Genomic DNA, 25,671 nt, shown 5'->3' with positions numbered 1-25,671 from the left:
CCATTGAAATAATGGATTTCAAATTATTTTCACAATAATTAAAAAAAAAATTGATGAATTAATTGAATGAATTAATATTAATTAATGTTAATTTTAATTCAATTTTATATTACTTACATTTTGATGATACGATTAATAGTATGACTTTAATGTATTCTCATTAATTGATTAAAACCAATTATTAATTCATTAAAAATTTTTCAATTAGATATATCAAACGTCAATAATGTTAATTTTGTAAACATGAAATAATTCATCAAATAAAATATGTTTTGCAATAAAAAAACAAATTAAAATTTAATAAATAATTTTTATATTTCTATTGTTTTATCTATTCTATTATTTTAAAACAATCCACAAACACAAGAATAAATATTCACTTTTTAATTTAACGATAGTGTAAACTTGAAATCTTTAAGGATCTTCAATCTTCCTTAAACAATTGCTTACACATCTCATAAACAATGATCATTTATTAAATAATGTGATAAAACGAGGGAAGTAAATAAAGATTAATTTATGACTTAAGAAAACTACCTAACTCTAAACAACAAAGATATAATAATCAGAAAAATCGATCATCACCAATTAATTTATAATCATTCTCACGTGTTATCACATGTTGCTTTATCTCGAGTGAATAACAATTCCCAGGATCATTTTCCACGCCTTCGAATTTTCCCACGAATTGAGTCTCGAATGATGTTTCTCCATCATCGGAGAAAGTACAGTACGACGCGTGTAAAAATGACGTCAAAGTTTAAATAAATAGCAATATTTTCTAATGGTGGCTAGCCAATGGCCACGTATCGCACAATCGATGAGCTGTTATTCTACTTGTAGATCCTTTGAACCGAAACGACCCGGAGGAATGTTGCCATCGGCCACCGCACCTGAAGAATCCTTATTGCAACGAGATTCTTATACCGGAAGACGATTATTTCTACAGACTGTTCAACGTGAAATGCATGGACTTCGTTCGCGCCTTTCCTGCTGTACGACCTGGATGCCGACTCGGCTCTCGTGTGCCTTTCAATCTTCTTACCGGTGTGCTCGATGGGAACACGGTGTATGGAATCACGGAATCATTCGCTAGGTAAATGATCTTTGTTTTTTAATTTTGATTCTGGATTCATTCCCTTTTCCCCTAATATCGATATATTATCGTTGAAAATTAATTTTCGAATTTGAATTATTTTCTATCTTTCTTAATTTTTTTGTTAAAAAGTTAATTAATTATATAATTAATTATATAAGAGTCACAATTTCCTTTCACTTCTACATTCATTTTACTATCGATTCTTCTTATTTAAATAATATTAATTAAAAACATGATTCAAAGTTTTACATCTTTTCTTAATATTTAGTAATATATAATTATGAATAATTATATATTATAATATAAATATAATATATTATAATATATAATATAATATAATATAATATAAATATGAAATAATTATTAAAACTAGAATTCTTGAAGTACAAAATTAACTAGAAATAAAATAAATGATTTAAAATTTACAAATTTTTATTTCTGCAAATAAGTTTTATTTATAAAAGCTAAGTTTTCAATATGATTCAATATGAATCTTTTAAAAAGTTAAAAGATTGACACTTTGATTATTATAATTTAATGATTTTTATGTATGTTTAAATGTTTTCATGATATTGAATTATAAAATTAGATTATAATATTACAATACAAGCAATATTTTGAAGAAAAAATAAGTAATTTCGAAAAAAAAAATTTATGTATCTTTAAAATGTTATAATGATACAATATAATGATACAATATATTGATTTTAATCTAATATAATTATATCATTTTATATAATCTAATCATAATTATATAATCTAATATAATTATATAGTAGAGTATTTTGAAATTTGATGAACAAGAATAAACATATCTGATTGTCACAAAATTGTATTCTAATTTTGTAAGAAATATTTTATATATAATAGAAACAGAATAGAAATGGAAACATAAATGGTACAAAAAGAAAAAGATAATCAAAGACAAAACTATTAATCATAGTAAATGATTTATCCAATATCTATTCTTCAATATAAACATAAACGCAATTTGAAGAAAGCTTTTATGAAAAATATAAGACTCATTCAAAAAATGAGAAAAATTCATTGAAAAGATTTCATCATAATCATTTCATCAAAGATCATAAAATCTATTGAAATTTAATTTCATTCATAACAATTTCTCAAATTAAAGAGAATTTCTCACTTGCACCACTATTTCTCCTAATCCTTCTCTTTATCTACACAACTCTACATTATCCATTTTTCCCTAAACAAATCTCTGAACAATACTTGTCCAATATAATCGAGCAATCGACTTGCCACTCGTCTGCTCTGAAAGACTCGAAGTTGCGCCGTACGTTACGTCAGCCGAGACAATAAATCAGCATTACGTTGTTACATATCTCCTAACGTGTGGTCTACGTGTGTATATACATTCTGTTCCTCGCACTTTCTAGTCCGCTCGCGTATTATGAGATCCATGATTACCCAATCGAGGTCCTAGATCAACAGCTCTTTCATCCTCGATACGGTTAAATTCATCACGGTTTCATCTTTGGCAAAAGATAATTTCACGCGTATGCCGGACACGCGATTGTAAAAGCGTTCGTGCCTTCTTTTTATTTGCACTTTCAGGAAGCTACGGGCTGGTTATGGAGGATTGTTACGCATGAATCCAGTGTTCTCAGAATACGGACTGAAGGATTTATTACCGCTCAAACTGGATATTCCGGACGAGGGATGCACCCGGCCGAATCGATCGATGTACTGTTTCGAGGCGGGTGAGTCTTTTCGATGCAAATGTGAACATTTCGCGAAATTTGGACTTGATTTCGATTGTAATTTCGGTGAAATACGTAGTTAAATGGTGAAATGCGTGATATTAATATTGAAAGAGTGAATAATGAATTGAATGATTATTATGGTTACAAGATCGAATTAATTAATCGCAATTTTCTTGTTAGCTGCAATATTTACATGGAAAATGGAAAAGGAATGCCGATTTCTCTAATTTTTCTATTTTTATAAAAATGTACATTTGAATTCCTATTTTTTCAATTTTAAATGTTATGATTTATAATATATACGAATTTTAAATATTTTAATATAATAAATTAAATAGTTGTAAGGTGTTTAATATAATTTTCTTTTTCAATTCTGGAAAAAAATTATAAAAACTTTATAGAAATCCATTACTATTATTAGCACAATTGATTCTTTATTGTAATAATGAATTTTTATTGTACCATTAATTATTAATGTATCATTATTCAATATATTTAATTAAAATTATTTAAACAATATTTATTAATTTCTCTAATTTTTCTATTTTTATAAAAATGTACATTTAAATTTCTATTTTCAATTTTAAATGTTATGATGTATAATATACACGAATTTTAAATATTTTAATATAATAAATTAAATAATTGTAAAGTATTTAATATAACTTTCTTTTTCAATTTTGAAAAAAAATTATAAAAACTTTATAAAAATTCATTACTATTATTAATATAATTGATTCTTTATTATAATAATGAATTTTTATTGTACTATTAATTATTAATATATCTATACATTATTCAATATATTTAATTTAAATTATTTAAACAATATTTATCAATTTTTAATCATCAATAATTAAAATAATAATTTATACAATATATTATTTATATTTAATATATATTTATTAAAAATTATTATATATATATAAATATAAATATATTATATTTATATAAATATTATATAAATATATTATATAAATATTAATAATATATATTTATATTTATATATATATATAATAATTTTTTAGTAAAGTATTCTAACTTTAAGTATTCTATAGATATAAATAAATTGGAATTATAATTACTATGGGTTAAAATTCATGATAAAAATAAGAAAATGCTAAAATTAATTAAAAATTATATGTTACTTTTATTTATAAATTATAAATTTTTTATCTCTGATTTCATTTTTGAAAAAATTAAGTTTTAAAATTCATCAAATACACACAATACAATTTAAAACACATACATAGATATTTAATTGATTTTTAAACACTTCAACATGTTTATTCGTCAAAATATTCTAATTTGATACATACACTATACAAAATTAAATTAAATAATTGAAAATTTTGTATAAATATTTATTTTTTATCGTAAACAATAATTGGTAGGTAAAATAAACATCACACTTATCTAGAATATCACAATAATATTTTACTTTATTTTATTTTAGTTTATATTTTATTTCAGTTTAAGCTAACATAAACAATTTTATAAAGTTAAAACCTAAAAATTAACATCAAACATAAAATTATGTATTAAAAATTAGCGAAGCAAAATCTGCAATTATGTTAGCAGAAATTAAAAAGGAAAGTGTAACAAGTTAATGAATAGTGAAAAATATTGAAAAGAAATAATGTTGTAGTTATTGAAAAGAAAAAAAGTTGATACTATCAAAGAAAAATTAAATAAACTAATTAACTAAATTATTAAATTACATTTCCTTGTTTGTGAAGAAATATAAAAACTAGATGATTTCTGATTAGGAACATATTATATGGTTGGATGAGACAAAAATTAATTAATAGTAAGAGACATTCTTGGTGTTGGATTCAAGGAGAATCACTGCAAGTACACAAACAAACTCTCAAACACGAAGATTCTATTATGAGAGTGTATAACAACAAGCATTAATTCATAAAGGATAAAAAATATAATGAACGAAAAATAAGTATAAAGATAGATAATAGATAATAAATAAGTATAAAGATTTTAGAAAAAAATTTATTAGATACTATGAAAAACATACTATTTCCTCAAGAAAGTATTACATTTCAACATAATCAGATCCTAAACATAACGTTGAAAGTATAAAAAATTAATTAAATAAAAAAAAAATTTTTATTTTGGAATGGCCAGTATAAAGTTCGGATCTCAATCCAATTTTGAATCTATGAGCACTTTTAAAAAAAAGGATAGAGGATTCTTATGAATCATTATCCATTAATGAGTTACAAAGGAGAATTAAAAAAATATATTATAATATTCATTCCAATTATTATAGAAAATTATGAAAATATGAATGAAAATATGATTATTGAAAATATGCCTTAAATTATTTCGAAAAACTAAAGACTTTGGACATAATATTAAAAATATCTTAAAATGAAAAAAACTCTTTGTTGAAAAGACTGTGCAAAACCGATCAATAAATATTCTTTGTTATAAACAAATTAAAAAATTAAGAACTCTACAAAATTATTTATATCAATTTAAACTATATGATATTTTATTGTGATCTTTATCTTCTCTAATAATTATCATTTACAATTATTTGTACCTGCAATAGTAGCATTGTAATGGTGAATGAATTGTCACATATATATATATATATATATATATATATATATATATACATGTATTGATATTTTTTCAACTAAAATATATACGTATGTGTGTGTGTGTGTAGAAGTTAGATGAAGCTAATGTTTGTGATGTTAATGTATCCTTTTCACGATGAATGGACTATATTATACATATTATACACGATTGTAAGTGCATGTTTATATGAGAATTGGCTTTCTCATAATGTGATTAAATAATTATGTTCGACGATTGAGCGCAATGAGTAATTACAAAGAAATTCACAATTCACAATAAGATTCTCTTTTAAGCAAGATTCGTGCCCTCAGAAAGTCTCTTCCTAGTTCAATTTGAAGATTAGATTAGGTTAGGTTAAGTTAGGTTGGTTAGGTTAGTTAGATTAGGTTAGTTAGATGTGTTAGATTAGGTTAGATTAGGCACGATAATAATCGATATCGCGGTCAATACTCGATTCGTAACACCTCCAAGTTAAGAGGAAAATTCCTCGAATTAGAATGATTGCTGTTGAGTCAGTCATATTTGGATTGGAATTTATGTCACTCTCAAGATTGGGCTCCGCTCTAACTAGGCTGAAACATAAATTATAAGTGTCGATTAAACTCTTCTCAAAAACGACTTCTCAGATAACATCATCCTTTACATTTTTTAAACTTAATGAAGATCTCGCGATTTATAAACAATAATTATAAACAATAAGTGTTCACAAACAACGATAAAATATAAAGATTTATAAAATTTTCAATTATTTTTGCTTTTCAATATATATATGATTATTTAATCAGTTTTATTTATCTGTAGAATTTTTAAGAACAAAATCTTTAATGCAATTTTATTATTTTTTATTCTCACTTTATTTTATTTTGAATCATATTGAATCATTTTGAATGTAAATATTATATATTTATATTTATGAATATATTCTAAATTAAGTTTCACGTATTTATAAATGTTTAAATTTAATTTTTTTTTGTAAAAATAAGTTTGTAGATTAATTACTTCTTTATTAATTTCAACGATTTTCATATATATATATATATATATATATATGTTGTGGAAATAATAAAAATTGAATAACTTTTTTCTCTCACGAGAATGTTGGATTCTTTTATAATTATGTTTCAAGATATTTACAAAAAATTGTTATTACATTGAATTTCGTATATTCACTGCATTTATTAATGAATAAAATCACCAGTAAGTTGTCAAACAAGTATAGATTTGTGCCTAGATTTGAGTCTTGAAAAGCTGATCAATATTTTCTATCGATCAATATCAGTCGGTAAAGTCAACAGCGAATTTAAAAATTTTTATAAAAATTATTGAATTTCATTTCATTCATTAAATTTAATCAAAAATTGCCAAAAATGGGAAATTTTAGGAAAAAAAGAGTGCTTTCAGTTAATTTTAAGATTTAATGACTGAAATTGAATTTGTAAATATTGCATCTTTAGTGCTTTTGACACGATTTCTTTTAATATTTATCGATTGATATTCGATAGGAAGTATTTGATGGGCTTTTCAAGACTCAAATCTAGGCCCAAATCTATACTTGTTTGACAACTTATTGATGATTTTATCGATTCATAAATGCAATGAAATTCTATGTAACAATTTCTTGTAAATCTTGAAAAATAATAATTATAAAAAAATAAGAAAAAAAAATTATTCAATTTTTATTATTTTCACAATATATATATATGAAAATCGTTGAAATTGATAAAGAAAAATTAATTAATCTACAAAATCTTTTAAAAAAAAATTTAAATTTAAAAATATGTGGAACTTAATTAATTCAGGATATATTCATAAATATAAATATATAAATAAATTCATAATTATGATTCAAAATAAAATGAAAATAAAAGATAATAAGATTTCATTAAAGATTTTGTTTTTGAGATGAAATAATGTTTAGACATTATTCAAAATTAAATTTTTTTTCATAAAATCAGTTATATTGTAGATTTCATGTCGAAAATATTTGTTTTTAATTGCTTTTTTTTTATAATTATCAATAAATGCAATCATCCCATCATTATTAAAAATTATTAATAAGTAAGAGTCCTATTAGTTCGAAATTCGAAAAAGTTGATCGTTTTTTCCAAATTGTTCAATTAATTTCAATATTTCAATAATTCAAAACATTTCAATTCAAAAATTAAACTTGTTTTATAATTGAAAATGTTCTAATTATTTAATGATTAGAAATGTTTTGATTTTTTCTCGAATTTTATAAATAATTATGTTTTCTAAAATTTTTTCACATTTATTTTGAAAGATCTCAGATTTTCAATAGGATACATAACACTGCGTACCAATCTTCTGCAATACTTTCAATCTAAGAAAATTCTTAGAATTAGGTTATGTTGTCCGTAGAATTCAACATTTCAAAAAAAAATTGATCCACGAATATAAAAGGATACTAATTGTTATTAGTGAAATTATATTGAAATTATAACTGAAAAATATTATCTCAAATTCAAATATTACGTTTAGCCACGCCAAAGTATTTTTAAAAACAATCTCAAGAGTATTCTAAATATTTCTCTCAAAAACATTATCCGCTTGCAAATCTATATCCTTTGTTAATCTCACATTATTTCTCTTGTATCACAAATTTTAACGTTTACATTTATTTAAAGCATTAAAGTAAAAGTAAAATTAAACAATATTAGATAATACATAAATAATTACAGATGAATACTTAAACCATTATGAGAAAAGATAAATTAAATAATTACAATAATTTCTTAAATTCGATTTTTTAAATTCATATTATTAAATTAACATTAATATATTAATTAATTAATGAATACCAAGAAATATTCTTTCTTTTTTTGTTCTGCTTTTTTTATGTTGTTATGTTTTATATCAATAATGGAATTCATAATTATTCGTATGACAATTCAATTTAATTTACAAATAATTTATCTATTTATTGTCATTTCGAAATCGAAACTTGCTGGCATTGTATGCTGAGAGAAAAGTAAAAAAAATTTATCGATTTTATCATATTTTTGCTCTGTTTAACAATCTGAAGAACAATTTTCCTACATTAATAAACTCAACCAGATAGAAAATCACAATTATCTTGAACTTATTTATATAAATATAATCAAAACAATTATGTAATGTATTAAATTTCTATTAATTTTTCCATTGAGTAATTAATTTCCATAATTAATTTAAAGATTGATTATAAATGATCATTTGCATAATTGATTTTAACAAAAAGAATTGTTTTCGTCGCTATATATATTGCCTATATATATATAAATCATAGAATAAATCGCAATTTTCTTACAAATGGATGATTTGTTAATTTTAGACAGGCAAGAAATCTTTCTAATCTAATGCAAAGTTATGTTATTAAGATCAATAATAATTCTCTTTTATATAAAATTTTATGAATATACATATAAAATAAAAAAGTTATTGTTATAAAATAATTATTTTGTTAGCAAATATTATTTCAAAAAATTAAAATCAGCTTTTAAAATGTTCCTACTTTTTTATTTTTTTATATTAAATATAAATAATTATTAATAATAATTATATACTATATTAATAATATGAGATAGAACAAAATTTATTAAATATATTAATGTCTTATCATTTTATTATAAAAAAATATTCTCAATTGTTTGAAATTATATTAAAAATATGAAAAAATGCAAAACTTTTAACTTTTATTTCATTTTTTCAAAAAAAGTGGTAAAATAAAATTGCTCTATATATAATATATTGTGCTATCTATTATATACACATAAACTCTTATCAAAATTTAAATTTTGGATTTAAATGAATTTTTTTAAGATGCATAATATTATTTTCATGAATTTTTATGAAAATTTTTATAAAGATTCTATGAATAATTTATTTATTCATATAAAAATTCAATATTACTTATATAATTATTAAATTATCTATTTAATTATTCTTTTTTTAAAAAAATATCTTACAAAATTCACAAAAATTAGTTATACTAATTATATTATTATTTATTTATTTATTCAAGACTTCAATAATTTTAATAAATGATTTAATAAATGATAATAAATTTTAATAAATGATCTAGGCAAAATATTAATTGAAATAATTTTGAAGATATAAAGTTTAATAAATAAATAAATAATATAAGTTAGTCAAAATATTATGCCTACTTCATATATTTATTAGTATATTTATTTTATTAGATCAAATCATAAGTCCATTCGAGTTGACATTTAAAATTTTATTTTCTTTTTATAGGATAAAAAATATTTTATATTTTCATCACATAAGCATAATTAAAAAAATTATTTTAATTAAAAATATTGCTTTTAATTATACTAATTCCAAAAAAAAAATTATCCATTACAACAACATATTATTCAATGATAATATTTAACAATACAATAAATATAATTGTTTGATTATAATATTTTAATGAAACAAATTAAAATATTTTAGATCTTCATTTGATCTTTATTTTATTTTTTGTATATTTAGAAAATTCTTATTTTCATATTGAAAATTCAATCATTCATTGAAATTCTCAATCTCATTAAGATTATTACATTAAATCTAATTTTTTAATACAAGAAATGATAAATGTCTATAATTTTTATTATGTTCATTATTTCAATTTTGACAACAACGCTATTTTTTGAAAATTTTTAATTATTAAAAAATTTCACCGGAAAAATCAAATTAATATATAATTAATAATTATTTCATTAAAATTGAAAAAATAAATAAAAATAAATAAAAAATACACTATTTTTTTCTTTTTTTAATTTTTTTAACATTTAAAATTTATCAAATTGAGTTACGTTAAATTTAGATTAGATTCTAGATAAATTTGTATCAAATTTTAATAAATTATTATTTCGTAAAAATAAATAAAAATTTAATACTTTTTCAAGTTTTCTAATTTATAATGATAATGATAATATTATTATATTTATAATTATAAAATAAAGATTTTTAAAAATTAATATTTATAAAATATCAAAAAAAAAAATTAAACGAAGGATTTTCAAAAAATAAAAATTTTTATAATATTTAATTTATTTAAAAGAATGCAAAAGAATCATAAAACATATATATATAATTAATCGGGTAAGTTTTCCTGGTTAAATTATCAATACTTAATAATTTTATAAAAAAAATACAATAGATTGATTGCGCAACTTAATAGATAACAAAAAAATTGATTAATTTCAAACATAATTGAAATTGTTCAAAAATCATAATTAATTATCAAGAGAATATATGGAAGGCAAAATGATAATAGAGATGCCATTATCTAGAATACAAGGCAGTAATCGAAGACAATAATGTCGAAATTCCTATGAAACGCTGTCGCGTTAGTGGCTGTTCGATTATCGATGTGTAACCGAGAAAGGGAGTGGTCTCAAATCAAGGTCGACGGCTCCATTCGTAAAGTCGATATCAATGATCGAAGCACTTTCAATGCATTCGATTATCGCTTTGAATTTGCATTTCGTTAAGGTTGATATTTCTGATTTGTCCGCATTTTTTTATCTCTCAAAATATAATAAATCAGTGGATATTTTTTGAAAATCAAAAAATTTGAAAATATAAAATTTATATTTTTAAAATATTGTTCGCAATATTTATTAAAGACATAAGAAAATTTAACTTAAATAATTAGTTAAATGATTCTTATCTAATTTATATAAATTCAAAATGGAGAATAGAAATATTAAATGTAATCGATAAATTTATTTGAATATTATATTAAATATTATTATTTTTAACTTTTACAATTATTATTTTTTTTAAAATAGTTTTAAAAATAATCTTGAAAAATATAATATGTCTAGTATAACATCAATCAATTTGCTTTTTATTTCGTTTTGAGGAAATGATTTCACGTATAAAATAAATAATAATAAATAAGAGATGTATAATAATTTTTCTTTTGAAATATTGTAATGAAAAAAAAATATCGTGATTCCTTCAGAATGAAAAATAAGGAATTAAATAATAAAAATTTTTTTAAACCTTTCGAGAAAGAGTTTTTTAAATTTTTTCTTTTAAAATCTCAAAAATTTAAAAAAAAAAATGTTAGTTAAAATCAATATCAAAAATGAACATCATAAATGAAAATAATGATTATTTTAAATATGTAGCTAAATGCTTATTACAGAATTTATGTTTATAATAATTCCACGATTATATTTTTAATTTTTAATATTGAAAATATAATGATATATGTACATTATCAAGCATGCAAATTTATCTATATCGAATGCAAGAGCTCTTTTTAACTAAATTAAAATTGAATAGAATAAAATTTAGAATTAAAAATTAAAATTAAAATAATTTAATTCTTAATCTTTTTGTATTATTTTTTATTTTTCTTGAATAAAATTTTATTTTTTTTTTTGAAAAATAATAATATGGATTTTAATATTGATTACAAATTAAATTAATTATATTATATTTAGATTTATCATTTTCTTTTTGTTTTGCATAATGGTATTTTTATAATAGAAATTTATATTTATATACTTTCGCACAATTTAGATTTAATAATGACTAATTTTAAATTTCTAATTTTTTTTTTTAATAATACTCAAATAAATGAATAAAAATGTATAATAATGTGGATACAGCCGCATATAGTTGCAACTCCGAAATAAAATATGATTTTTAGTAATTAAAATGATAAATAAATGGCACAAAAATCTTTAATTAAAATTTAGTAATCTAAAAATATAAAAAAATCGCAATTTCTATTAAATATTTTATTAAATAACGAAAATATATTGTGATAATAATAAGTTTTAAATTTAAAATTTTTTTTAAATAACATCAAAATTTTAATTAACATATAATGGCATACAAATAAAAATATTTTATAATAATAATAACTTTTCATAAAAACTAAGAAAATATATCAAATTTATAAAAATAAGAATATAGAAATAGAATATTGGATATAATTTTAATATATATCCATTAAATTTAAATGCAGAAATTAAAAAAATATGAGGATAAAGATTTCTTCAAATAGATATTTATGAATGACAGAATGCGGTTATTCTACTTTCCAGCGAGAAAAATTATACATTTTTAAACGTATTACGATTACATTCTTAAACATATCGTTACTTTTTGACAGGTGAGATAAGAGTGAACGAGCAGCTAGTGTTAACCTGCATGCATACTTTGATGGCACGTGAGCATAATCGAATTGCGAAGACGTTAATTCAAATAAATCCTCATTGGGACGATGAAACGCTGTATCAAGAAGCAAGAAGAATCGTTATTGCTGAAATTCAACATATCACTTATAATGAATTTCTACCCATTTTACTTGGCAAAGATGTCATGGAAAAATTTGGGCTCCTCCTTGAAAAAAATGTAACATATTGAACATATTTTTATCTATTAGTTTCATTTATTAGTCATTATAAATTTTTTATTAAACATTAGATTATATTAAATATTTGATATATTTTATATTTAATATATCTGAAAAATTATATATTAGACAATAGATATTATATATTAGAAATATTGTACAAGTATTAATTACTTTTAACGTTATAAAGTATAATTTTTTTTTTTTACAAAATGTAGACAAATAATTTTGATTTATTTTTTTAAGCACAATGAATAACAGTTATACAAATTTTAAGTATTATAAGTAACACAGTTTTCTATTCATTTCAATTTCAATTTTGTTTTTTAACAATGAGAAGATGAGAGTATATAATACTTTCTGTATCTGATAACAATTTTCTGATAAGAAATTTTTTATGATAAAAAAATAATTATTTTCTAAGTTACTTTCTTTATGAATTATTTATAATATTATTATAATAAAAATATATTAAAATATTAATATCCTTGAGAATTCAGAATTGATCATTATATTGATTATTTAATTATTTTAACACGCAATCTGGCTAATTAGGTTTAAATTAATGATTTCTGCTTCCTTCATCTATATAATGAAATATAATATTCATAAGTATTATACTTAATTTATACAGAGCTATTGGGATGGTTACGACGAAAGCGTGAATCCATCTGTGATCGATGCTTTCGCTTCTGCAGCCTTCAGATTCGGACACTCATTATTGCCAACGGCAGTAGAAAGGTGGAGTAAAGCTCATAAATTTATTGGTGAGTCAGAAGCCGGTATTTCATCGAAAGATTAAATATGAAATTTTCTTAAAAGCTATATATTCATTTCTTATTGTTATTCCTTTGAAGCTTCGAAAAGACTATCAGATTTGATTAGAAGACCGTTTGATTTGTATCGTGCTGGAGTTTTCGACGAATACATTATGGGGTTGATGAACCAAGTTGCTCAAGCTATGGACGATTCTATCACGCAAGAGGTATGAAACCATTCTCTTCGAGATGAATATCGAAAATGTAATAAAAAAATAAAAAACATGGGAATGTTTAATTTATATCGATTTCAGGTGACAAATCATTTATTTAAAAAAGTTGGAGCTAAGTTTGGATTGGATCTGGTCTCATTTAATATGCAACGAGGACGTGAATTTGGTATTCCAAGTTATATGGAATTCAGGTTGGTACTTGAGATATTTATATTATTATAAATTTCTAATTATTATATAAAAATGATTTTAAGTTATAAAAAATTGAAATATAATACTCAGAAAGAATATCAATTTATTATCCTTTCTAACAATCTCTAATATATATAAAAATTATGTAAGTAGAATTTAATATTCATAGGAAAATCAATTCTAGAGAGAAAAGTTAGAAAAAATAAACATAAAAATATCAATTCAGACTTATTTATTATTAAGTTGTAGCCAATTTAAGTTTTTGTGAATTAAATAAAACAAAATAGAGATGGAATAGAAACTCTTTATCTCTGTTTCACATTAATTAACAAAAACTTAAATTGTTTATAATCTAATAAAAAAGTATACATATGTATTTTAATTTGATTTTTAGAATCGATAGAATATTTTTCAAAAACATTCCATAACATTAATATCTTGTGTATCTATGAAGTGTAATAATTATAAATTTAGAAGATTTATAAAAAATATATGTAAAATATTCAAATTGTATTAATTTGCAAAAGAAGATTGCATTTTATTATTAAAATTTTATTTTTTAAAATTTATCAACTAAAATTTACTAAATTTTTAAATTATAATTTATTAAAATTTCATTAAAAATGTTTAATTTTTACACAATTTTGTATAAATGTTATTCTATATTTTATATTAATTTAAAAGGGATGATTTTAAAAAATAAATACTAATTTACAAAATTTTCATTTTATTATTTTTTAACAATTCTTATCTTATATGTAATTTCTAATTTGTATACATAATATTCTATAATCGTATCATATATGTAAACTTATTAAAAAGATTCGTAGAAATAATTCATAGAAATCCACAAAAATCATTTAAAAAGAAAAAATAAGAAAAATGAAAGTAACTCTAAGTTAAATAGTCTAACTAACTAAGTTAAACCGTTTTATTATTTTTTAACAATCTTTTGATAATTCAATCTGTCTTTTTTCAGAAAATTCTGTGGACTTCCTTGGGTAGACACTTTTGACGAGCTTCACGGTTCCATGCCAAACGAAACGATCAGACGCTATAGCTCGATTTTTGAGTAAGTGTTTAACCTTTCATTCCCGACTATTTTTACGATAAATTGAAGAAAAATTCCAAAATATCCCAACAACAAGTCATTTTCAACGAACACAAACTTGTCAGAAGAAACATTATAAATTCACCGATATTTCAAACCGATGCTAATTTTAAGCTATATTTCTCCACAATCGTGAATCACTTTGGAAATATGTTCGTAACCATCATTTCCAGAAATTGAATACGAAATTCCCGGAAATAACGGTGCGTGTATTGATCTTCAGGCATCCAGCTGACGTCGATCTCTGGTCCGGTGGTGTATCCGAGAGACCACTTCCGGGTAGTATGCTCGGCCCAACCTTCGCCTGTATAATCGCCACGCAATTCAGTTATTCCCGTCGAGGCGACCGATTTTGGTACGAGTTGCCGAACCAGCCATCGTCCTTCACTCTCGGTAAGAGATTTTTCCAATATCCTAAATATTCCAACAGATTGAAATTTATATATACAATTTTTAGAGAAATCGGTTTCCAACCTGCGAATAGAATTCCCAAATAGAATTACTTAAATAAAATTATTCTTAAAATTATTAGAATACTAATCGGAATAAGTAATAATTTTTAATATCATTGATTCTAATATTGATTTTCAAATTTGTATAAATTTGAGAAGGAAGATTGTAAAGTGAATTACCAGTAAAAAAAAAATAATTGAACTGAGATTAAAATTTTCATCGTGTTTTTATTCTTTTTAGATCAACTGAATGAGATCCGAAAAATAAAACTCGCTAGAGTGATCTGCGACAACACGGATTTGATCGATACTATACAGATTTATCCCATGGTATTACCCGATCATGAAATGTAAGTAAAATGTTGTGAGATCGAATAAAGATGTAATATATAAAGTTAATAATAAAATTTATAATAAATATTTGATTATTATTTTGAAAATCATAGAAATCGATTCAAATGATACAATAAATTAATATATCATTGGTAAAAATGTAAAAAGAAAATAAAGAAAATGAAAGTAATATTCAATTTCAATTTTATATAATATGAGCAATATATCTCTCGTGATTTATCTATATGAGAGGAAATCTTAGATTTATTATGAAATTTTTGTGATTATTTTTATTGATTATTATTTGTTTTTATCTTTTATTATATATAATAGTATTGTAATTGATAATTATTGATCTTATTAAATATTATATATTATGTACTATGTTTTATATTATATTATATATTTTGTTATAATATATTTAAATATTATATAATTACATAATTAAAAAGATTTTTTAATAATTATTTAATAATTCTTTAATAATTTTTTATTTTCTATATGTTAAAATTTTTTAATTGTATGAGCACTTTAATTTTTAAATAAAAATAAAAAAAACTATATATTCCATAAGAATGTAAAATTAAAATTTTTTAATTTATTTCTTAATGAAAATATAATGAAAATGATTTAATTTCTAAATATACATATATATATATTAAAAATATATTTTAATATATACATATTAATAATAACCTTCTTAAATTTAAAATTACACATAAGTGTTTTTTAATTTTTTTTAATTTGAGCAAAAGGATCATTGTTATTTGATTGTATTAGATATATTAATATATATTATTTAATTAGATAAGATTTAAATCTACGTAGAATCTATGTAGAAAAAAAAATGATATAAATGATTCTTTAAATAACTTTTAAAGAAATTTTAAAAATAATTAAATTCATCGTTCACCTTGCAGAAACCCACGAGTACCCTGTCGAAGCGGCGTCCTGCCCAGTATGGATCTAACCAAGTGGGCAGAATTCCCAACCGCGAATCATGCTCAATACGTGAGTAATATAGCGGAGACGTACCAGGCATATGGAAAATAAAAAAGCTGTTTTTTAGACGTTAAAAATTTAGGGAACCTATCGCCTAGACCAGAATACCATCACCAATGTAGTGAACAACAGTTACGAGCCAAGAAGCACGACTCTTAGGCACTCCTTTTACCCTCAGACACATTACGGTATTGTAGCGTAGGAAATTATAGATAAAACCTGCATGTTCCATTTCGAAATATCAGCTTTAGGGACATAGATGCGGCGGACATAAATGCAACACACAGATGTTATAGAATTATAGAACATCCGAATAGGCACCGCTCTAGCGATCCTCGATTAGATGAAATATTCCTAGAGATTAATTTATTTTAATTCAAACTAGAATTATAATTTATATTTCGAAACTATAAATTATGATGTCGACGTAGTCTCTCTTTTATTATGTGTCTTTTTTTATACATTTTTTTTTTTATAATTTTATATGTTTTAAATGTATAAAGATTAATATTAAGAAATTCACGACGTTCACGTAATATAGACGCCATAAACTAATTGCTTTCATATTTACGATTTAACCAGGATTTTTGTAGCATACATCTTTAAATAAGAATGGCGTAATGCACGCACAATCATGACACTTATTGTGCATTATTACCATTAATTATCGCAATTATTAAACGAAAGGGAAATTGAGAATCTTGCAGGACAGTAGATTTGTTTATAATAATTTTAGAAAAAAATTAGGAAAACGTATTATATTATACATATATATCTTGTCATAAAATAATTTGGCTTGTATTTAAAAAAAAGAAACTGACTAAAAAAAGATATATTTTCACATAATTTAAAAATAAAAATATAATTATTTTTTATTAATGATAAGTAAGAAAATAATTTATTAAATTGATGTTGCTTTCTGAATTTTGAATTATCGTTTTTTGTTAGTGCAAAAAAGAATAGGAGTAGATTTCCTGCGTAGAACAAAATAATTAAAAATCTGATCTCATCTTGTTGATGAGCAAATTTACATTTACACTTAGTTCACGTCACAGTAATTATTATTTTTTTTTTTTTAAGTAAGTAATTATATAAATATGTCAAGAAACGGATCTACCTCTTTTTATTGCAAAATTCTCAATTAAATCATCGAAGTTGTAAATACGATCGTTTAACACGATTTGTAACAATTTCTATGAACGCTTTTAATAATCGCTTATCAATTATCTAGTATATGAATACAATAGTGCATTTAGCTATGCCTGTGTTATAATATTTCATTACGATATAATAATATCAATTGCGAATAAATGCACGATTTATATGGATTAACAATATTTGCGAAATGAATTCTTTCAAATTAACTTCTCCTTGAAGTAACAGAGATATAGAGAGCAATCAAGCGTGAGAATACCTGTCGAATACTCTAATTTTACTCGTGATAGGGCAATCGTTTTTAAAAATTTTATTTATATTTTGCAAAATTTCGTTTAGTATCTCGATTCGTTTAATAAAATTATTTGATTCGATACAATTATTTCGAGACAACTCGCCAGAAGTTTTAATCGATAAACATAGCTCAAATGTGTATATTATATTATACTTGTTAATTTTTATTTCTATATATACATATACATAATTTATATATATTGCATATATATATATAATTTATATACATTCGTATCAATTTTTTTTATCGATGATGTAAATTATGAAAAATAATTCAATTTGAGTTTATATAAAATTGAACGTCTAATTATTTTTATATATTCCATGCATGGAAAATTACAGCTTTTGATTTACTTACTATTCGCCAGGTTTTTAGTATATTCTTTAATTTTACCAAAATTCTTCTTTTTTTCTTTTTTTATTCATCCATCTTTCTTATCGAATTTTTAACGCACTGTTCACACGTAATACCACACGATGTACATAATAGCAAAAATTCATTCCCTCCGTAAAATCGCACAAGGTTGGTAGCAATGTCCATTATCTATCTAGTCTTTTCGTGTATCGCGATAAATATTTCTCATTCCTCTATTTTCATTTTCACAATTATTCTCTTATTGAGTCCTTTATTAATTTTTTTTATAAAATCTCTAGCACAATAAAAATGTATTAAATCTTTAATAACGTAAAAACGTACTTATTTGTGGGATTGGCTTAATATAATTTTTCCCTAAATAAAATAAAATGGTGCAGAAGACGAATATTGTTGCAAAGCAAAAACGCATTAACCTATTTCATATTTTAATATAAAATATGAAAACGCGAGACGAAAGAAAAAAAGTCGAATTTTGGAGAAGATCTCGACAAGAATTCCCTAGCAATATTCTACAAAGGATGCACGAGCACGTACAAATGTAAAACCTGTTGTACTATAGCGATTGGTGGAGGAGCTTGATGTACCAAGACAGCCAATGAGATCGGAAAAGGCGCGGAGCCAATACAACAGGCAGCAAGTTTTACGACTCTTCTTTGAAAGCATTAATGGCATTGCTTCATATCTGGGATTCAGAAAGTAATCGCGCAAATCGACTATATGATTATAAAGAGCATCGAGATGCACGAGGATGAACAATCGCGTAAAAGAATAGAATTTTTGAAACGACGGTAGCTTTTTTATTTCGTAATTTTTTTAAATAATTTAAAGATATATATTAATTCAATTTATATAGTAATTTTTTTTTTATAATGTTCATTAAATTAGAACACGTATCTATTATCGTGTGATTAACGTTGTACAAAGAGAAGAGAAATAAATTTTGTTCATCCTCGCATTTTCTAACATTTTAAGACGCTGCCCATTTATATCTTATATTTAATAAATATATCGAAAAAATTAATGATATTTATTGCTAATATATACTAGAAAAAGCTTATCTATGATATTAAATTTCTGTTTAGTAAAGTAAAATTGAATCTTATGTCTATATTAAATATATAAAATTGAAATTTTTTTAAAACTATTATTTGAATTTTATTTAAATTTAAATTTTTAATGTAAAATTATATATTTTTATATATACAAATTTTATATATAATTTTTTTACTAATAAAACTATTAATAAATTTTATTCAAATTAGTATTCCATATCTTCCACCAAATGAATATATCAATAAATATCAATAAATATCAAGCTATATTACTTGCATTGTCAAAATTGCGAATATGTATTTAATTGAAATTTTAATTTATGCTAAAAATATTATGTTTGCATTCTTAATAAGTAAATAACATAAATCAATGGAACATAAATAATTATAATATAAATAATTATTAAAATTATAATCTATAAATAATTATCTTTATAGAGATTATCATGTTAGAAAAACAACTTGGAGTATCGAAATACTAATTTGTATAATGTTATATCTATCTATACATTCTTTTTTCGAATATAATTTACTAAACGCTCTTTTTTTAGACATATAACTTTTTCCTCATTTTCTCTATATAATTTTACATCTTTTTTTCTTATTTTAATAAATATATTAGTAAACAACAAAGGCGTAATGTTATGGAGTGTGAATCTGGTGAAATGGTATTTATTTTTATTGCTTCAAACGTTATTGTATTACTAGATACAATGTATAATATGTGCACTAAAATGAAATGAAAATGTCAAAATATAGCTATTCTCTGGTAGAGAAGAAAAGTCTAATCTTTCAGATTTAAATTTCCTGCGAAATGAATTTTTGAAACAATAACTTTGTTTTTCTTTTCTTTTTTTACTTTTTCTTTTCTTAATCCTTTTTAAGAAAATTAATAAGCCAAAATTTTTGATATTATTCAATTTTTTATTCGAGTAATTTCCTGATAATCAAAATCTTGTCTCAAAATATAAATTGATAGAAAATATGATGTTCAAAATAGATAATAATCGAGTTGAATTTGAAAATTTTTTAACTTTTTTAATTAAATAAAATGGATACCTGAACAATTAATGTAAGAATTAATTTTATGTATTATAAGTTTATGGATTTTAACATATAAATGAGTACATAATCTTATTTTTACATATTCATGTACTAAAAAACAATATTTAAAAACAAAAAATAAATTATTCAAAAAAACATTTATAAAATCAATCAAAAATTAAAATTTCAAATTTAATAGCTTAAATATCATTATATATACAAGATATTCTTTTCTTTGCTATTAGAATAGCACGAATAAATTTTGCCTTTGTATCTTGTTCCATCCTAAAATATACGCGTGCACAATGGTTCAGAGGACAGGATTAAAAATTAAAAAAAAAATGTTCGCAATTACAGATAAAAATAAAAAAAAAACAGTATCATCTGAACCATCGTACACTCGCAATCTTTTACTTTGTAATTATATTCTGTACATAAGTATCATAAATAAAATCACATTAACGAGAGTGCCATTTATGGAAGTTTCATCAATTTTGCGAGTTATCCTTCCCTTTCCTTTAAATTTGAAATAAAAACGATATCATCCATTTCGAATTCGACAATGTTCTATGCAATGGCATGGTAAATATTTCATTGTGGCGAGCACGTGAAATTTACTACTGAGTCGGGAGAGAATGATTTACAAGGTAGTTAAAGGCAGCATCTATGTTTCTTGTGCACTGTATCGAAGGCGCACAATGTTGGGTGAAAATAATATATATGTGTATATATATATATATATATCCATGTACTTGAGATATTTATTTAATATACGTATCACACGAACATATATTTATCTAACATTAGATCTGTCTTATTCAGAAAGGAAACAAAAGTGGCATTAACGTGACGAAAATTTAAAATTTTCAGGCTAAAACGAGACGAATCGAGTCGCTTTTAACTGCAAGGAGTGTGAAAAAACCGTCGAAGAGGAATAAAATCGATAAAAAATTTGAAAAACGATCGACGATTAATTGCAAAATAGGAAAGAATGATATAGATTTTTCAAATTGCACAAATCAGAATTCGAGAATACTCGAAAGTACATTTTCACAAAACGTAAAATCTGGTAGAAACAATAGCAATGCGTTGAACGATCATCGAAAAGAAATTACGGTAAAACGTTCGAAGCGTTCCTCGGATAAGAAACCTAATTACGTAGGCTTCAAAGAACAAATTCCCTTATCGAGGAGGCTCTATCGTCATCCGAAGCTGAGCTACGAGGAGCAAGAAAAGAAGCACGCGTTTCGGAATGAAGGTACAATCAAACCTTTGTTCGAGGAATTGAACAGTTATGTATCAGTCTCCTCTGACGATAACGAATATTTCGAGATGCAAAAGAATTTGGGAAACGATAATAATACGAAAGATTCACGAGAGTTTGACGATATAAAAATTAAGAAAAATATAATGAACGAAGACTCGATTAAACGAGAAAGTCGTGAAAATTACATCAATATACAGGATCATCAGAGAGATGTTAATGACACGACATCCTTGGATATTTTAGATTACGATCCAAACAAAATTCCATACGTCGAGGTGCCAGATTACTCTGACATTAGGGAAGAAAGTTTGGACGAGAAGGATCGCCGAAGGAAAGAAGGGAAAAGTGATTTTATTGATCGAGAGACATCGAAAACGAATTACGACAACTCTGAAGAGAAGTCTGTAAGAGACTCGTTAAAAGGGAAAGGAAATTTGATCGAAGGATTGAACGATTCAAATTTCACAAATTTTAAAACGTACACGAATATAAAAGAATTGGAGGATGAAAATAAATCGGACGATTTCGAAGAGGAGTTCGTTTCTTTCGAACGTTTAAAAAGCGACAAATTCGAGGAGGATAAAGAAGAGAAACGTTTAAATGTAGCGCGGAACGGTAATAACAATTTAAACAATTCCAACGTGGATGAAGGAGAAAATGGCGAGCCACGAGGGGAAGATCCGGAGGAGGACACAGGAAGCGAGTCGGGTCCCATAATTTTCGACATAAACGAATACAGGAAGCCATTCGATCTAGACGAATTTCTTAAGGACGATCCGATAATGAAAAAGTTGAAGCTGCTCGAAAAGGAGACACGGGCCAAGTACGGACAGAGCGGGAAACGAGTTTCAGCCGACTTTAACGAATCCGAAAGTGATAATGCGTTCAGGGAACGAGCGGACGGCCAAAGGAATTCTGCCGATACTTTCGATCGTCTGTCGAAATCTCATCGATCCACCGACTCCATCTTTCGGAAAGCAAAGGAGGGAATAAAAAATCCTGAGGATTCTAACGAGGAGGACGAACGTTTTGTCTCGAAAGAGGAGAAGGAAAATGATCCTTTGCCAGGATTCGAAAGTGAAGAGAAACCCTTGCGCCGATATTTCACGGAAGGTGCAATTAGAAACTTGAAAGGGGACACGTACGAAGCTTTGTCGGCAATCTTGGGAAGGAAAAGTCGAGTCTCGCGGCTGAACGGGGACGTTGATGAAAGGATGGAAGCCGGAGACGAGGAGGGATACAAAAACTTCTGGCCCTTGGAATATAAATCTCCGAGAGTGGACATGGAAGCGCAAGAAAGGAGGAAATAGCTGCATATCGAATCGAAATCTCAGCGTTGTAAACACGGATGAAGATGTCGTCAATCGCGACAGCTAATCTTTCCATCGAATCTTTCGATCCATCTTTTTTTTTCCGAATAATTATTATGTCACGCCTATGTTAAATATCGCGAGAACAAGATGACGAATAAATTAGAATAAAATTGATCAGATCCTGTTTTTCTAAAAGCGAGGAAATATCCATTATAATACTTGACGGTTTATCCAACTAAGAATAAAACTGTTAGATCATCTTTAAGCGGACCGGGATCGATCGAAATTTCTCTGCGAGATCCGGTGTCGCGGAGGAGAGTTGCACGATTGCGAGGAACGCGGGAAATCAAAGGAATCGAATTAAGGTAAGATAGGCATAGCGGGGTTTCCCTCGGTTCGAGGGATGAATCTGGCCTCAAACGGATATATAAGGCCGTCATCGTACAGTGCTCAGTGTCACTCGTCTGGTTTTATCAATTCCAGCAGCTCCTCCAAGCTTGTTTCCAAGCGCCAGTAACCAGGTAAATAAAAAGATACCGTTCCGATATTGAGAGAACGCATTTCCATAATCCGGTCACGTGTACACTACCCTATCCTTTATCCCTAACCGATCCCATCGATCCATCGATCCATGCCCAACGGGTTTACACGTTATTGTCCATGCTCAACGAAGTGCACACACACACACACACACACATCCTGGTCCATTGATCCGCACGATTATCGCTGTTTCCACGATCGATCGTGCGTTAACATCGATCGATCGATCCTCGGTCTTGAATCTTCAATCTTTGCTTCCTGAAGAGAGAGAGAGAGAGAGAGAGACACGGTTGTGAGACGGAGAGATAAGAGACACCTTCCATCCATATTTATGTTTATGTGTTCACAATATGACCGTTAAGGAGAACGCGGAAGTACGATCTGGTTATATAGATGACGGTATAAATGAAGGAGGGGAAGGGAGATAAAAGAGGAAAACGAGGAAGAGAGAGAGAGAGAGAAAAAGGAAAAAAAAAAGGAGAAAAATTTATTCATCCGAGAGACGCGATATAATCGCTCGCGGCCGATAAGTATCGCCATTCGTGAACGGAAAGGATAATTCGGATTTATTAAAAAGCAGATATGACACGATACCTAGTTTCTGTTTGCTCAAAACATTCGGCCGTCTCTTAAGTTCAACAACTTGGAGCATTTATCCCTGAAAGTTCACGGGTGTCGTTCCCCTTCTTTTTCCTTTTATTGTCCTCCTCCTCCTCCTCCTCCTCCTTCTCCTCCTCCTCCTTGTCGAACCAAGACCGGTAATTAATCGAGGAAAGTGAATGAGATATCAACGCTTGGCTTTGAACATCCTGTCAGAGTAGGCTTTGCAACTTATAATCCTGTATCCTGTATTTATCTTCGTTAAAATTCGTTAAAATTAATTAAATATTTTTTTTTCTTTTTCTTCTTCATTTCTTATATTAGAGATGGAATAAAAACTGATATTTATTAGTCTTGTTAATCTCTCATCACGAATTATCCATTTTTTTTTCAATTGTATTGTAAAATAATTAATAATATATTGTATTCGAAATTTGTTAGGCAAAGAATTGTTATTTAGGATGGATTAATACGTTTTCAATTTCACGTTTGTTGCAGTCATGAACACTTCGATCCGTTCGATTTTGCTGGTGCTCTTTTTAGTCTATTCGATGGTATTCGTGCTCGTTGCAGGAAGCGTTCCTTTCGAACGAGCCATAGGTAAGTTTAATTGCAAAATAATATTTTGAATTTAAATTTATTCGATTGTTCATTCGTTGAATATTAATTATTGAAATTATTTTCTAAGGAGTCTGTATCCGAAATTGCGCTCAATGCAAGAAAATGTTCGGCCCGTACTTCCTTGGACAAAAGTGTGCCGATTCTTGTTTCAAGAACAAAGGAAAACTCATTCCCGACTGCGAGGATGAGGACTCGATCCAACCATTCCTCCAAGCGCTTGATAGCGAATATTAGAAAAATAAGATCGACTTGAAGTTCCTCGCTGTTTAACAATTATTCGCGCTAAATATAACATAACATACCAAAAGTGTCGCCTGAATTTGCAAATAGAGTATACAAACGTAATATAATCTGTCTATTAAGTAACAAGTATATCGAATTCTTCTTCTTTTTTTTTTTTAATTTCTCAGGAAGACACATAATACGTGATTATAACAAATTAAAACTATTTAATTTCATATTTGTTATATCTGTGAATATTATTATTTAAGTCTATATTTAAAGTATTATTCATATA

At 25.0% G+C, this 25,671-nt stretch overlaps 3 protein-coding genes across 7 annotated transcripts in view; all 3 read left to right on the top strand.

Annotated features, from left to right (window-relative positions):
* LOC412013 (chorion peroxidase) overlaps positions 1-19,784 on the top strand; it is a 52,818-nt gene extending 33,034 nt beyond the window's left edge. For 2 of the 4 annotated variants that reach the window (XM_026440115.1, XM_016911965.2), the window contains 11 exons: positions 844-1,096; positions 2,678-2,823; positions 12,569-12,810; positions 13,446-13,578; positions 13,669-13,796; positions 13,884-13,993; positions 14,974-15,066; positions 15,329-15,498; positions 15,799-15,907; positions 16,811-16,901; positions 19,277-19,784. In XM_026440115.1, coding sequence (XP_026295900.1) covers positions 844-1,096; positions 2,678-2,823; positions 12,569-12,810; positions 13,446-13,578; positions 13,669-13,796; positions 13,884-13,993; positions 14,974-15,066; positions 15,329-15,498; positions 15,799-15,907; positions 16,811-16,901; positions 19,277-19,417 — 1,616 coding nt within the window. In that variant the 3' untranslated portion in view covers positions 19,418-19,784. Of the gene's footprint in view, positions 1-843; positions 1,097-2,677; positions 2,824-12,568; positions 12,811-13,445; positions 13,579-13,668; positions 13,797-13,883; positions 13,994-14,973; positions 15,067-15,328; positions 15,499-15,798; positions 15,908-16,810; positions 16,902-16,959; positions 18,699-19,276 lie in introns of those variants that run through there. The other 2 variants (XR_003304520.1, XM_026440116.1) reach the window with 2 other exon arrangements.
* Positions 19,785-19,980: 196 nt separating this feature from the next.
* Positions 19,981-23,422, top strand: LOC113218517 (putative mediator of RNA polymerase II transcription subunit 24). Its single transcript, XM_026440117.1, has one exon. It carries the CDS (start codon positions 22,146-22,148, stop codon positions 23,388-23,390), a length of 1,245 nt encoding a protein of 414 aa, XP_026295902.1. The 5' UTR covers positions 19,981-22,145; the 3' UTR covers positions 23,391-23,422.
* Positions 23,423-23,826: 404 nt separating this feature from the next.
* On the top strand, positions 23,827-25,657 carry LOC726377 (eclosion hormone). Of its 2 annotated transcripts, none has more exons than XM_006557328.3 (3): positions 23,827-23,914; positions 25,032-25,133; positions 25,222-25,657. In XM_006557328.3, exons 2-3 carry the CDS (start codon positions 25,034-25,036, stop codon positions 25,386-25,388), a joined length of 267 nt encoding a protein of 88 aa, XP_006557391.2. In that variant the 5' UTR covers positions 23,827-23,914; positions 25,032-25,033; the 3' UTR covers positions 25,389-25,657. The 2 variants fall into 2 exon arrangements, with proteins under 2 accessions (XP_006557391.2, XP_026295903.1); XM_026440118.1 differs by lacking the exon at positions 23,827-23,914 and adding an exon at positions 23,927-24,750.
* Positions 25,658-25,671: the final 14 nt, after the last annotated feature.

Source organism: Apis mellifera, linkage group LG4 (assembly GCF_003254395.2).
Source record: "Apis mellifera strain DH4 linkage group LG4, Amel_HAv3.1, whole genome shotgun sequence".
In the NCBI taxonomy this organism is placed as follows: domain Eukaryota; kingdom Metazoa; phylum Arthropoda; class Insecta; order Hymenoptera; family Apidae; genus Apis; species Apis mellifera.
Note: the sequence above shows the minus strand (reverse complement) of the source record. Positions and strands in the feature narration are given on the sequence as shown.

Bases quoted from the DNA above. Each gene is read 5' to 3' on its own strand.
- LOC113218517 (XM_026440117.1), top strand. From the start codon at position 22,146: ATGCAAAAGAATTTGGGAAACGATAATAATACGAAAGATTCACGAGAG.
- LOC726377 (XM_006557328.3), top strand. From the start codon at position 25,034: ATGAACACTTCGATCCGTTCGATTTTGCTGGTGCTCTTTTTAGTCTAT. The intron at 25,134-25,221 runs GTAAGTTTAATT...TTATTTTCTAAG, and splicing joins TCCTTTCGAACGAGCCATAG to GAGTCTGTATCCGAAATTGC.